General features: G+C 40.4%; 1 protein-coding gene across 10 annotated transcripts in view; it reads right to left on the bottom strand.

Moving 5' to 3' along the window:
• Window positions 1-10,395: 10,395 nt before the first annotated feature.
• Window positions 10,396-16,114, bottom strand: part of NOL4 (nucleolar protein 4) — a 189,125-nt gene continuing 183,406 nt past the window's right edge. For all 10 annotated transcript variants that reach the window (XM_068189515.1, XM_068189541.1, XM_068189524.1 and 7 more), the window contains one exon: window positions 10,396-12,347. In XM_068189515.1, the coding sequence (XP_068045616.1) occupies window positions 12,154-12,347 (194 nt within the window). In that variant the 3' untranslated portion in view covers window positions 10,396-12,153. The remainder of the gene's footprint in view (window positions 12,348-16,114) is intronic.

Below are 16,114 nucleotides of genomic sequence, written 5' to 3'. Positions count from 1 at the left end.
GGGGTGGTGTTGTTTACAAAATCCTTCAGCCAAAGCTAAAATGAAGTGGCTTTTCTGGACTCCAGGGCACAGGAGCCAAGGATGCCACACTGCCCCAGGCCACACTGATCCAGACTGCAGCTGCCCCTTGCAGACACTGCTGTGTCTGAACACACCCTGTCCTTTTGCAAGCTGCAGTGATTGTGCTGCCCATGTGAATGGACGTACTTCAGTAATCATTTCAATGGGAAACAAAAAACCCATTCTTGGCAGATGCATTTATTTCATCATTCAGAAGGAGCTGCATCTATTTATTTTGGTTATCTCTACCAGTAGGTGTCATGCTACAGCAACCTGTGAAAATTCTTGGTGGAGCGGGAGATAAAGTGATTAAATAAAAACTAAAAATTACAGAATTTTATTTTAGTCATTGGATGCCAGTGGTTAAAAGGGTGGTTAATTTTGCTAGATGCTGCCACACAGATATTACTCTCCTTGTTTTGAATGCGCTGCAAATGAAAACCTCCGTCATTCCCCAAAAATTTCTTTTTGATGCCTGTGGAATGCACCAGTTTCTCTCCTTCCAAGAATGGTACCTGCCCTTCAGTGGGACACACTAATAATGGGGTGTGCAAGTGACTGACGAGTGACATTCTCTAAAGAAATTAATGATAACCTCTCCTTTGAAGAAAGAGATTCAAAACAAATGCCACACACATTTGCTATGTCTAAGAGCAGTCCATTTAGATATTTTTGTCACACACATCAAAGCACAGCTCTCTGCCATGTCCATTTTTGTGATGGCTTTGGTTTCTTCCTTCTGGGGGAAAAAAAAAAAAGGATGTCTACTGTGGGAAATCAATTAAAAGGAACTGTGATATGCCAGATAGTCAGTCAGGTGCATGTGCTAACGAGGATCACATCCATTCAGAACTGCTGCAAATTACAGCGTGACATGAGTTTCCTCTCACCTTTCCAATGGTGAGCCTGGTGCTAATGCCAGACAGGGTGTTTAGTTTTTTCAAGGTTTTGCCTGCACAGGCATGCTGCATTTTAAGAATAAAGTAGCAGTGTTTTAAAGTTTGATCTGATTGCTGGCCTGATGACTTCTCCTGAGCATCCTGAGCACTTCTCCTGCTCCCAACAAAGACATCTGTTAGAAGTTGTGAGGAGCTTTTTTGGGCTTTTTTTATTTGTTTGTTTTTGGTGGGGTTTGTTTGTTTGTTTGTTTGTTTGTTTTTGTTGGTTGGTTTGGGTTTTTTAAAATTTATTTATTTTAGCCTTTTAAAGGTTTCAAAAAAAAAAACCCCAAACCCACCCCCATCACATCACATCACATGAAAGGGCCTGTTGCTATTCAGTGAGAGAATAAAAACTGAAATTCAAAGTCTTATTAGAAATGTCTAAAGCTTCCTTTGTCTACCTTTGCTTCAGGTTCTCAGTAAAGTTCTTACTCTAAGCTTCAGGAATCATGCAAATCTATTCTGCGTGTTTAAAAATGATTTTTGTAAACCATATTTTGAAGCTATTCTTCTGTTTTTAAGACATTTAGGTTTACAACTAAATGTCTAGATTCTTAAAGGGTTAATACAAAAAAATAAATGGAGGCTCATTAAAAGGATTCCTCAGCATAGATGGAAGGAAAAAATATTTAAGAATATGCACTTTGTTTTAGTAAAAACTCCAACCCTGCAAATTCAGTAAAGAGGGAGTGTAAGAACAAACACAGCACAGAGGTTAGGAAGGTACCATGGCACAGGGTTAACCACAAGGAGCCTGTGAGTGACTTCTAGTCAGGCAAGACTTGATGGAACTTTTTAGTCAGACTCACTAACACCCACAGAAAAACCCTTCTGGACCTCTGACCTGGAGGGGCTGATCACCCAAGTCTTACTTGAGCGTTGGCTGATAAGCACTGCCATCTGCAGAACACAACCAAAACTTCTTAATTGGTAATACAACCTCTTTGACAAGTGTGGGTTTTACACAGCACACCTCCAGCATGTCATACTGTCACTCTTGAAGGAAATGAGACAAGATCACTACATTATTTTGGTATCTCAAAATACTTTGGGAAGAAGTCTGGTCTCTGCTGAATTCAACAACAGTGAAATATTCATGAAGCAAAGCTACCACAGTAAGCCTGCTTGTCACAACTAGCCCACTTCAGTAGTTTACCATTTCTTAGCATTCAAGCTGGATCTACTACTTGGCAACTAAATTTTACAAGTGAAGATACCGAATTAGCTAGCAGGTTTCAGTGGATGAACACAGACTCTGTTGCACCCAAACCAAATGTTTACAGTTTTTGAATTGGAGGAGTCTCAATCAGTAATGAATGAGCTTTTTACCTTCATCCTAGAGTTGTCAGCCTTCTAGAAAGCAACTTATGCTCAGAGTACTTGGTGCAAGCCTCTCAGCTCAGCTGTGATTGCTGGAAGAGCTGTTATAATTAAAAATATGTTATCAACTGTCCTGCTTTTGGCTGGGATAGAGTTAATTTTCTTCCCAGTAGCTGGTGCAGTGCTGTGGTTTGATTTAGAATGAGAACAATGTTGATAACACACTGGTGTTTTTGTGGTTGCTTTGTTATAGCCAGGGATCCTTCAGCCTCTCATCCCACCCCACCAGCGAGCAGGCTGGGGGACACAAGAAGCAGGACAGCTGACCCCAGCTGGCCAGAGGTGTAACACACACCAAAAGGCTCCATATATAACCTGAGGGAGGGAAAAGAGGGACAGCTGGCCAGGACCACTGCTCAGGAACTGACTGAGTGGTTGGCAATTGCACACTCTTTGTGATGTTTGCCAAATCCTGAAGCTATGACTGAGGTGAATGCTTCTCATTTTTATAAAGAATTTCAAATATCTTAGCATGAGATCTGCTCTCTGTTGAATGGGTTCCATTCTTTTTCCCACTCAGGAGTGGCCCCAATAACTTTTATTCACCGCCTGGGACAAGATCTGCATAATTTGTAGGTAGCTGTGCCCTCTCAAAATGTGTCAAGTTGAGTCTTGACTCAAGTAACTTCAGTCTGCAGAGTCCTTGCAGGGCCTGGTGCTCATCCAGGCACCCAACGCCTACTGATCTCTGTCATCAAATTTTGCCCTTCACACTGTATTACCATTACAATGACATCCTCTTATTGGTGGGGAGAAAGAGAAGCCTAATAAAATTCAGTATCCTTGTTAGTATTCTCATTTTCCCCTACAGAATAAAATAAAAAAGAGTCCTTTTATAGTGACAAGGATGGGCAGATGGCCCTTTTTAAGCAAAGAAGATAAATTTTCACTGCTTTACATCCTAAAAATGTACCATCTTAGCACAATGTACAGAGAGACAGCTAGTAACCACATTTCTCTCTCAGTTTCTTGGCAGTGGAATTCTCTTTCAAGTTCTAAAATATCAGCCTGAAGTCCCAGTGACAGTGACACTTATACCTAAGCTGTATCATTCCACAGAGATTTTCCAAAACCTTGTCAGCCCAAAAATACAGGGAATGCAGCGCCCAGCCAAAAGGCCACTGGGAGTGAGAGCTTTTCTGTAGCATCATACAGAGCTCATAACAGCCCTCTCCTAGGCTAATAATGAGCCAAGAGATTGGATCCTCTGGGATGCCATCCAGAAGAAACTTAGCAGGCTTGTGGAGTGGACCAATGTGAACCTCATCATGCTCAAAAAGATCAAGTGCAATGTTCTGCACCTGGGTCAGGGCAACCCTCAGTATCAATAAAGACTGGAGAATGGATAAATTGGGACTGGAGAAGGACTTATATTGGACAAGGTAATATTGGTGGATAAAAAACTGGACACAAGCCAGCAATGTGTACTTGCAGGCCAGAAAGACAGACATATCCTTGCATGCCTAATGAAAATTGTGGCCTCCTCTGGAGTTCCCCACACAAGGAACATATAGATCTGCAGGAGCAGGTCCAGAGGAGGGCCACAAAAAATGGTGAGAGGGCTGGAACACCCCCCCCCTCCCCCCTTATGAGGAAAAGTTTAGGGAGTTGGAGTTATTCAGCCTGGAGAAAAGAAGGCTCTGATGCAGCCAGAGCAGCCTCTTGATACATAAGAAGGACGGAAAGTGATTTTTCACCAAGGTCTGCAGTGACAGGGCAAGGGGCAATGAGGGCAAGGATTTTAAACTGAAAGAAGTTAAATTTATATGGAATGTAAGGAAGACATTTTTTACAGTGAAGATAGTAAGGCACTGGAACAGATTGCCCTGAGAAGCTGTGGATGCCCCATCTCTGGAAATGTTCAAGGCCTAGTTGGATGGGGCTTTGAAAGTTGTCCCTACCCATGGAGAGAGGTTGGACTAGATGAGCTTTGAAGGTCCGCCCCCAACCCAAACCATTATTTGATTATATGACTCAATCAGAATGTAAATGATTTAGTGTATGAACCATTAAACTTTAGTCAATAACCACGTGGTAGTTTTTTAATTGACCATAATTTCAAGCCCTTTATCATCATTGTTTGTAAGGCAGTAGAATTATGAATGGCAGGGAGACTGAATGGGGTATGCTGTCTTCTTGACATCTGAGTCCAAATAAGAGAGTGGATTTATGCCATAGAGATTTCCCCCCAATAGCAGAAGAAATCTGGACTCCATATACTGTAAACAAACAATACTGATAGTAAATTTTTTTAAAGGAGAAATCATATGATTTTATACTTTAGCACTGAGACAAATTTTCCAACTCTATGCTAGATATTAAGGATTTATATTAAATCCCTAATTGTATTTCTATTGTTATTTATAGTTTAAATCAATTAATATATTTGTTAATAAAGTATAATTAGATTGGACAGAGACATTTAAAAATGGCCTGTGCCTCTAATTATTAGAGAATGGCACTGCGAGTTAAGCATGCCTTGTAGCTTGCAATTTTCAAACATCAGGTGCAGCAAATGAACATTGTTAAGGCTGCCTGCTGGCTAGGGCAGTAAGAGCTTTTCTCAGCTAGAAGCTATTTCTCCTACAAAGTAGGAGAGGAAATAAATAGGTCAAGCTTGTGGTCCTGAAGCACTGTGATCTGGGAACCACAAATAAAATTAATTGAGAACAGTTAACAGAGACATGTTGGAAATATTAATAATATTTATCCCTCCTATTTTTCCAAATTTTCCTGCTATGAGTACTTCACTGTACTGTGAGTGAGAGTGAAAAGAAACAGCACCAAGAACTGATTAGCAACCCTACAATAACAAAACAGCAGCCTCACAGGAAAAAAAGGGAAAATTATCTGATATAAGTTTCCAGGGGAGCATTAGGAAAAACTTTAATTTAAGTTATTTTCTAGGAAATATTGAAAATTCAGTAACAATTCTTTTTAATTAACTACTGTAATTTACCTCTCTTCTAAGTCAAGAAAAGGAAGACAAACCTATCTATGTGCTGGATCCTTTTCCCAGCTCTCTTTACACCATAGTTGGCTAACTACAGCAAAGATATACTTACAAAAAAGTTTTATATATACAGTCACAGTAATTAGAACTCGTACACTGTGTTTCCAGACATCATTAGAAAAAGGAGCAAAAAGTTTTGCATAGAATATCTTTATCCAGACTCAGGGAAAATAACTGAATTATGTGGCACAACATAAAGTTTCTATTCACTAAGCACTCAGTAATTTTACAGCCTTTCCAGCTCCTTTCTGCTCCTTTGTTCAGTAGTGAAAAAGAGATTTTAGCAGGTAATTTGAGTAGAGGTAAAAAACCATTTCTGGACCCTGTTGTACAACAATTGATTTAGTCCTGACCATGGAAAGGGGTCAATAGACCCAGGCATTCACAGGTTGCATGGTCTCAAGCAACTCATTTCTCTCTTTGCTTGATATTTTTTAATGATATGTCATGCCACATGACATCATTCTTGGCCAAAAAGAAGTAGGGGGAATTGGGGTGGGGTACACGTCCTAAGCAGCCATTGCCTGGGGATCGTTTGGGTGTCACATCTCCTGGTGGGAAGTGATGAAGGATTACCTCTGCATCTCTTTTCTCTTTTTAATTCTTCACTTACTCAGCTTGACCCAGTTTTTTCTCTTGCTTTTGCTGTTTGGCTTTTTTCCCTGTGCCTCTGTGGGAAGGGAGTGGGTGGGGACTTACCTGCCAGCCAGGGACAGCCCACCTCACCCTCAAGCTGTTGTAGGCCATGGATGTGCATTTAGAAATCCTTGCTATAGGCTTGCTCTATTCTTCTGGCCTGCTATATCTAGTACATCTTTATCTGTTTTACACATTATTCAGAGGCAGACTACAAGGCTGTGAACAACTGATCTTGTCCAGCACAGACATTTTATATTCTTATGTACTTAATTCAGTAACCACCTCTATGACATTGCTTTATTTCTCCCATTATTTCACAATTCTTTTTCACATGCTGGTGTTTTTCAATAGTGGGTGGAGCCCAGACTAGATCCTGACTTCAGGATTTATCAAGATCAGCTTTTCTTTACATAGAAAAACATGCCTTCCTTATGAATGCCTCAGAAGCCTTTCAAAGCCAGATTCAGAGGAGCATCAACAAATTTATGGGGAGTCTTCTAACACAGTGCTAGGCCCTTCAAAGAAATGAAATTGCTCCTCATTTTCAATGGAGTTTTACCAACAAAACCTACCTACACCTACACTGTATTCAGCAGTGACTCAGGCCATCACAGCAAGAATATCCAGTCACTTTAGTATAACTCTGTTTTCCAATTAGTTTTATAGCCACAGTCACATACATGTTCACCTGCTTTTCCTCATCCAGAAAATTTGTTCTCTGTAGAGAATGGGCAGCTTTAGAACTGTCAAATACTCGCTTACCTCTGTATACTCTTTGTGTAGCTTCTAATACTAACCATGGCTCTGGTATAATGGTGTCATCCTTCAATGACAGGAAACAAGGTGCCAATCTGGATAAAAAACATTTGACTCCAGATCTCTTTTTTTGTGTTCTGAATCCAGTTTCCCAGCAGGCATTGAAAGCAGTAAACCAATCTGATTAGTTGATAAGTGTCGTGGTTTGACATGGAAGTGATTTTTTTTTCAGGAAGTTGGGTCAAACCAATCAGTGGTCAAGTTTGGATATTGGCACCTGAAGTGACCACTGAAGATAGGGATACGCCTCTGAGAACACAGGGGGTTAAAAGCAAGAACTCCCAAGAGCTCGCTCTCTTTGGTTCCGGTCAGGGTGCTGTGCAGACCTCCCCTGCCCAGCCATGGGGCTGGGTGGGGGAGGGGAAGCCATGAGGCCTGGTCGAGGTGAGCCGAGGGGTAGAAGGACTGGAACCGAGCCAGCTCCTGTGGACGGAAGGGTGGAGAGAAGCGGAGATGTCTTTGTCATTCCCCCCCCCCAAGAGGGAAGAGATAGAGAGTCCGGACGGCACCTGTAACTTTGCCGGCGCGGAGGAGAAGGAGTGGGGGGAAGGCGCCCAGCCTTGGCCTTGAGAGTCGGCTGCTGGGCAGAGATATCAGCTGTCCAGGGAGTCTGAGCTTTTAACCCTTTCCTGAGAAACGAAGGCTTTGTAAAATATTACTCCTCCTTCATTTGAAGTAGAAAAGAGACAGTCTGGGATTCGAGATGATGGAAGAAGAAATTCTCAAGTTGGAAGGAGATGATGGAGTGGCTTGTGGCTGGACTTTTCTTGTTAGCCATAGACTGAACCAAATTCTCCTAACAGAAGCTGCACTTAGGGTGGTGCGTTGGTGTGCCAGGAGACCTGTTTCAGTGATTACCAGCAGAGGAGTAGAGAGAACAGAGGAGAGCTGGAGAAGGTGTGGAGAAGCCCTCTATCTTCAAAGAAGAAGAAGAGGAGAAGAAGACCTCTGTTCTTAGACCCTCAGCTCCAGGGGAAAATGGGGGGGACTGTAGTCCCAAGATGAGAAACTGAACTGTTGTCTCTTTTGGTCCACGGCAAAGCATCCTTAAAGGAGCCCTATGAGCAGTCTGTCCATGCACGGTGGTGAGAGCACTGTGACATGGAAAGGAGAGTGTCACCATGGCAGATTTTCTCCGGGCGGTTGCCATGTGTGACCCATGTGTGCCACCCAACACAAGGGTGGCAATTGTGTTTCCTGGGGAGTCTGTGGCACAGGAGAGACTCCTGTCTCCCTTGAAAGATTGAGTATTTGAATATTTGAAGGGTAGCAACTTGATCAAGATCCTGGGTGGTGTCTCACTGTTAAGTTTGTTTAGAAATTAGGTGGGAGGAGGAGGGGTGTTTTAGAAAGTCTTCATCCAGGATTTAGTGTTTGTAGTTTTTCTAGTAGTAGTAGTTTAATAAAGTTCTTTTCTTTGTTACTAAGATGGGCCTGCTCTGCTCTGTTCCTGATCACATCTCACAGCAATTATTTAGAAAAGTATATTTTCATGGGGGCACTGGCATTGCGCCAGTGTCAAACCATGACAATAAGCTAGTCAGATTGTCCACTCTCACAACCCAAAGTTGCATCTAAAGATATTACCCACAGCTGTCCATGAAAACTACTCTGGAAATCGGGCAAAGAATGGATTAGTCACTTGTATTCCTAGTGAGTATGTAAGCCTAAAGAGGCTCAACACACTCAGACTATGGTCAGGTTTGGTACTTAACTCTGTAGGGAAGTTTATGGACATTATGATGTTTTCCCACCATCCCTCCCTGCCCAGAAATCCCTTGAAGACTAGAGGTCTGACAGGACCACTCACAAAGAAACTCCAGGATAGTTGGGAAGATGTGAGGCTGTCTCAAGAAGGACCAGCACCTGCCAGTCTGCACTGATGAAGTTCTGTAGTGAGACATCCACCAAACTTGAAGCACTAGTTTAATAAAGATGTTGGATGTAAGGGGAATGCTTTCCTGAAGGCAGCCTTAAGCAGTCATACTCAGTGGGGACACCCATGCTGGTAGAAACTGGCCTTACCCTAACAGAAATATTTAGGCTGAGGTAGTGAGGCCTTTGTTACAGAAGATGTGGATGAGAGAATAAAATAACCCTGAGGTTGTTGCTGGGTGCCTGAGCAAGATGTTCTCCCTTGTGCTTTTACTGCCTTAGAAGGTTCGAAGGAGACACAAAGCAGGTGGCTCTGAGACCTGGATTCAAGATAACAAAGTTAGTTGCAATGCTTGGATATAGATATTCACACACAAATATGGACAGAGGTTTATGGTCTCTCCTTCACAGGATGGGTCTGAATTTCAGTATCTCTTAGAAAAGGAAGTTAAAACTATAATTGAATATGTGATTGTTCCAAAGAAGAAATTAATAAACCCAGTACTTAGGGGTAGAAACAGCTCTAGAATAAAAACTCCCATCTGTCTGATGGAATTTGGTATAGACAAACCAATTGAGGACAGAGTTACTGTTAAGTACATGTATAAGGCTTTAGAGGACATCAATTACTCCTATGATTGAAGGAGACCCTAAATATTCCAGAGGAGGCACCCAGAAGAAGAGGATGTGCGTAGAAGACATAGTGTAGAAGACACAGTGAACTATCAAAGTAGGCTGGGAATGGAGCTGGAAAAAGGGGAAAGTAGTCAAGGGCCTTGAAGGTTATATGGTGACCCCAAAATTTCCTACTTCTCCCTAAAGAGAGGGAGTAATTGAGGGAGAAGAAAGAGGAGTCAGAGGACAGAAAACAGAATTAAATTTCTTACCTCCTTTTCCTCTATCTTTTTGTCCTTACCTGGATTTAGCAAAAGAGCTTGAAGAGTGGTGAGGCTGCTCAGCTGAGAAGGACTCCTGGCTAGCAAACAGCCTCTTGGACAAACTGCTGGTTGCTGTTTAGTTGGCAGTGTGAGGCACACTGCCCTGCACAGTGGGACCAAGGAAACTTGGAAACCTAGGCATATTTGCCACTCTTATCTGTGGAAGATGTATGCCAGAGCTTTTTTTGAGTGAGGACAACATAGTGACCTTGCACGAGGTACCTGCTTCATCCCCTCCTGCCATGCAGGAAACAGGAGAGAGTGTAGCTATTTGAAAGCTGAAGAGAGGAAAAAGGCCTGGGTCTGAAGGGGCTTTTGAATTCTTGGGGAGACAAAAGCTGATGCAGCCCCACATCTAGGGCAGAGATGCACTGTAGGCTTTCAGGGGCACGGGGAGATTATGTTAGAAACAATGCACCTCCCAAGAGAGTGGGCAACAACTGGCAAGGATTTGCAACAATGTTCTCATATCCAAGAACAGAGGCCTCTAAAAAGACATCCAATAGTTTTTTTAAGAACAAATATAGAGCAGCAAAATGGTGTTCCCTCAAGACAACTTTAAATTACATATGCTAGTTACTCAATCCTACTGGATTTACTAAACAATATTGAGAAATGATATTTGAGGGGCTGCATGAATTGGACTGGAAGGCCGTTTTCCCTGTTTAAAGACCATAATAGTTATAGCTTTAAATGCTATTAGATTAAAATGTTATAATGTTTCACAATCATGTATTTAAACACAGAAATCTGTTTATTTACCCAAACAAAACAGAGGAAATGATTCCAGCCCTCAGGTTTTGAATTCTCATTTAAATATGTGAACATAAGTCCACAACTTAGAGATGTTTGTGTATCTATGTACCTCCAAAATACTCATATTTCATAGGCTTTTTCACATTAATATTCACCAACAGTATCACAAAAGTTCTTTTTCTTTTACATAACTGTAAGCAACAGTAATTCTAGAAACACTAGAGAAAAAAAAAGCATAGCAATGTCCACAGTTACAAGAAAAAGTGCACATTACTTGGTCACAATCACAGTCATTACTTGGAAAACTATATGTAACAAGTAGATATAAAATATCACTGATGCCTTAAACTCATTGTCAAAAACGGAATTACATAAAATTTTGTACATGAAATAAGGCAAATTTAGGAATGCACAAGAAACTTGTTATTCAACAAAAGCTAAACAACAGAACGGATAGTACAATAAGCATGAACTAAAGTACCTTTTTTCTATATACTTAAAAAGAAGCCTGCCATAGTGCACAAAGAAAACACCATTAATGTGTAATCAGTATTATAAAATAAGAAATAGAGGGGTTGGGAAGAGTGGGGAAGGGGAGAGAAGAGTTTTATTATAGTTGCAGCTGCATCCACTTACAGTTTTGTACAGGTTTTAGCTAGGCCTGGGAATTATACAAATTATACCAGAAGTGTCAATGACCTTCCTTGGTAGCAATTTTGTTTAAATTAAGGAAAAAAATAAATACACACAAGAGTGCAAATTTTCAGATTGTCACTTGCAACCTCTTAACATTCATCATCTACATCCAATCACAACTAGAGGGACTTGTATAAGACAGCAGCAGTGATCATGGAGTCAGATGAGCTCACCATAAGAAATCAAATCATCTTTTTTTTTTTTCTCAACGATATGTCTTTTTTAAAAAACGCTCAACTCTTTATTAATTGCTAATAAAGCTGCAATATATTACAGAATGGAGTTGAGAATGGCATGAATGCAGGAAATGCATACTTCCTTTGGAAGGTATTCCATAGATGACAATTTACAGTACACAGGGGAGGAAATTATCCAGCATCAAGAGTTACTCATTGTAGAAAGAATATGAAGTTGGGGAGAAGGGCACAGCCAGGGATTCAAGAGAGGAAGGGGGGACTTAAAATAGCTCCTCAAAACATTTTCAGGACCAGTGAAAAAGTTTACCAAAGTAAAAATGAAAAATCTTGAATGAAAACAAAAATCCTTTGTTTCATTTTTTATAAAAATTACATTTTTTTAAAATACAAGATCCTTTTAATTGCAATTGTGCCCTGTAGCAACAGGACATTTGGCAATGTTTTGCCATATACTGCAGCTTTAAGTCCAATGAGTCAGTATCACATTCCACTAATATTGCACTTGGATCTTGAACCACTTGTTTTAAAAAACCATCACAGCATCTTCTGTTTCCTCCACTTGTTAGAATGAGTTAATTTCTAGCCACTTTTTCGATATTTATGCTGACACACTAAAACAAAAGCAATAGCCTGGACACAGTAAAGTACCTCGGAAACACCAGAGGTCGAAGTTCACTTGAAGCACCTTAACACATCACTTTATGGATCAAGAACAGTGTGGCATTATGGTAATTAACTCTCCTAAAAGACTGTGCAGTAACTGAAGTGTGTGCTCTGGGAAATCAAAATGTCATTAGTGGAAATTCTGAGATAAGACCAGGCCAGTGTGAAGGTCACATGACTCAGTTCTGCTGCAAAATAAGGTTTTCCAGTTCATCTGCAGAGCGCAATAAAAACGCGGCTGATTCTCGGTACCCTGCCACAAGCTGCCTCACTGCATTTATTTCAGTTGGACTCAGCTGGGGTCTGGAGCTGGAACTACTGGAGGATCCAGAGCTGGTTGCTAACTGCCTCTTCATACTGAGATCTGTTGGACCTGCAGACAGCAAAGGGAAAGAAAAGAAGCTTCAGATCAGCTGCCAGAGACGTTACACAGGTCTGTAGATACAAATGCAGAGTAGTAGGACCTGCTCTCAGCTGAGTGCAAGTAGCAGAAATAAGCAAAAACTGTTCTGTTACCAGTCACTTTGACAGGAACCACAGCAATTTATATTTATATATCACGGACCCCACTTACAGAACATGAGGGGCAAGTCCACTGCCAGTAGGAAATTACCCTCCAGGGGCATATTCCAACAGTGCGAGCCACTTGCACCCCAAACCCTGCCCTGGGATCTGACAATGTTTGTCAGGCCGAAGACTCATCTCCTGTGCCTCCCCCCAACTCCAGCTGTCATGGTGGACTTCATGGCAATATGCACACTTGCAATTTTTATCACAGAAAATCCAACTTATGTTCTCTAGACAGCTATTTTCACATTTTATGCTTCAATCAGCATGTGGCCAGATTGAATCCCTTGCAGACGTAGATAAATGGTCATCCACATGACTTGCCCGACGCTGTCTGATCACTTACATAAATAGCTGCTCATGAATGAGATTAGGCTGGTGACAATCTGGCTGCCACAGTAAGAAGCACACTATCATCTGTGAGGGCTGCATACAGCTGGCAACACATTGCAAGGATCTTGTAAGGCCAGAACACTGACAAGAGATTCTGCAGCAATCACCATGCTGTTGTATTGGCAGCTCACAGCAATATGCTTAGCACTTTTCTTCAAAAAATATTCTCAAGACCATGAATGCTTCATATGGAAGACAGCATTCCTGAGGGCAGTCTGCAGGTTACTGTGACTGGCAAAACATCTGCCATCATGAACTTTAGCTTTGTGTGGAATTTCCCTGGCTATTTGATCAGTTATTAATCAGCTAAGATGCATGGTGCTTTAATGAAGTGTTTGTAATTTCTATTTAACACATTTTTTTCTTCCTGGAGTGTAAATTTGGACAGGCAGAATTGGACTGAGGACTTTTTTGAACATATATAGCAGGATATAGATGGCAACTATACCTATTAAACAATATACTTTGTGCAATCTGCGAAATACTGCTCTTTTATTTTGGCAGTGTGGCAAAACTATAATTCCAGCAGGCAGAAGATCAGACTAGCCTGACCCTAATCTTAATACTCTCCTGGAAACTGGGATCAAGATATCCAAAGTAATGTATCTTGCTTTCCTACGAGAAAAATGTCAGTCTTCAATTTGATCACTAAAATATATGTCAATGCCGAGATTTTCCAGCAAAGACTGGAATAATTTTAAAATTTAGCATACTCAACTCTAGAATACAGAACACACTAATTAATTCTGTGGAGGTTCTCCTAAATAATCCCACAAAATTTATAAGATTCAAAACCACAGACTTGCAATCATAAGCACTAATAGAAAGAGACGTCTGATTTCCAGAAGCTGAAGATCTGGTCATAAACCTTATTTAATTTCCTTTCATATATATCTGTGCAGAGGTACAGGTGAGACCACAAAAAATATGGAGATTGCCATGTCCCTAAAAAAACTGAAGTTAATGAAAAAGCTACACTTGAGTGAATAAAAGCAGAGCTGGCACTATGAAAAAAAAAAATACTCAAACAGAAAGGGTCCTATTAGTTCTGATTTCCTACTAAACAACTAGCATGAGCAGCACTTAGCCTTACAAGTTGTATTTTCTGGTTTTACACTGGTATAAATTAATTGACTTTTAAATAACTTCCAGTGTACAAAGGATAAATTAAGCATAATTAACTCCATGAATTTGTTTGGTGTGACTGCATGCTGCAGGAAGATGATGACTGTGAAGAAGCTCAGAGGATATTTTTAAATAAAATCTTAACCCAGCACAGGGAAGAATGGTATATCAATCATAACACCAGTTGGGCTGAACGGTTGTAAGGAGCCATTAAAGACTTCTATATTTATTGAGGCAGTAGTGAAAAAGCTGCCACTGACATATTGAGGGCATTGTGCTCCATATGAACCTACTTTAACTTTTATGCTCTTTCCTTGACTTTCATTCATGTCACTGCCAAACACACACACACACTCACATCCCTACACACACACACACACACACACCCACACCCACACACAATATCTGGCAGAACAGAGCTTCTGCAGCAGATAATTTCATTTTATGAAATGTAACTGAAGGTCTCTTGTTGTTGGTAATCCAGATTTTAAGTGACAGAATAGGATATCAGTTTATGTCACTTGTAAGTAAAATACACATGGAAATGTGCTTGGTCATACCTCTCAGGTTTTCCTTACACAAACTGATGGTGCACTGCTCTGAAAGGAAAACTAGGAGAAGACCAGATATCCATCATGCACAAATCAGTATAAATCATCACAAATCAAAAGGGTCACAGTTGTTTACATAGTCTGAAGATCTGGCTGGCTCTAGATTCCTCAATGTCTGGATTAACTTTCATGAAGAAAGTGTTTAATTCTTCAGAATATTTATCTTTGCATCCTGAAGGTACTGGAAAAAGCCAGATGGCAGTCTGCATACACAAGGAACAACCACAACCCAAAAATCCTCTTGGTCTGGGAGATTTCTTTTGTGTTAGAGCTCTTGTATACAAAGAAAATAAGATATCTCAAATTTTATTGTACCCACCTCCTTCAAACTACTTGGTGGGGTTTTTTTTTAATTTCTATTTACTAAGAAAATGGGATTTTACTTCACTCCCCAACTTCTGCCTTGTACTTTAACAGTTCACAGTGCTATCCTCCTTCCCCCTCAAAGAAAACCCTCCTGAGGAAAAAAAACAAAGGAATACATGCACAGAGAAAAGTTTCACTGTTAGGATTTTGGGACAGTGAGAGCACCCATGCCTTCTCAGGAAGGGAAGCTGCCAGAGAACGGAACAAAACAAAACAAAACAAAACAAAACAAAACAAAACAAAACAAAACCAAAAAAACCCAAAAAAAACCAAACAAAAAAAAAGGCCATGCCTCATGTGAAGATAAGGATTTTAGCTCCTTTAATTATGTTATGTGACCCCTACATCTCACCTCTGAAGCTTATCTATGACAGCCCAAGCTCTACATCTGGGAGAACACCTCACTCAGAGATTAGTCCCAGGATGTGTTATATTAGCCTGAGCTTTTAATAGCTATGATAGGCACTCACTGGCAGTAATAGAGATTCTCAAAGGTTGGCCATGCTGCTAAATACTAAAATATTGTAACTTATTTGTAGCTTCATCAGTCATACCTGATCATTTAAAAACTAAGGAATAAGTGCAACCTATAAATGCATTCTTGTACTGTAGATTTTTCCCTTATAATTTTATGTAAATCAGCTGTTGGAACATGGAAACCTAAACCTTACTCATACCTATCATATCTCTTTAATCAGAAAAATAAATCAAAGCTATTTTGAAGGCTTAAAATAGATGGTTAAGGACATTTTATGTACATCTATCTCCAGAAGCCATCACTACAGGTTACTAAATCTGGAAAAAGCTGAACAGCTTCACCATCATGTCTTTTAATAACTATCTTTACTATTTCTTTAGTGTATTTAACATCATTTATTAAGCTGCCATTCCTCACAGGAACAAGAAAGTGTATACTTGTGAAGAGGGAAATCTGAATATTCTTGCAATTAATTTTGCAGTGTCAAGTTGTTCCAAGATGTTACTGCGCATTTTAGCATACTGCTTCCTATTCTGTAGTACTTCAGTACTATTAAAAGTTTTGATTGCAAACATTATCAGGTTCCACAAGGTCTGCTGA

This window comes from Anomalospiza imberbis, chromosome 1, assembly GCF_031753505.1.
Source record: "Anomalospiza imberbis isolate Cuckoo-Finch-1a 21T00152 chromosome 1, ASM3175350v1, whole genome shotgun sequence".
NCBI lineage: Eukaryota > Metazoa > Chordata > Aves > Passeriformes > Viduidae > Anomalospiza > Anomalospiza imberbis.
Note: the sequence above shows the minus strand (reverse complement) of the source record. Positions and strands in the feature narration are given on the sequence as shown.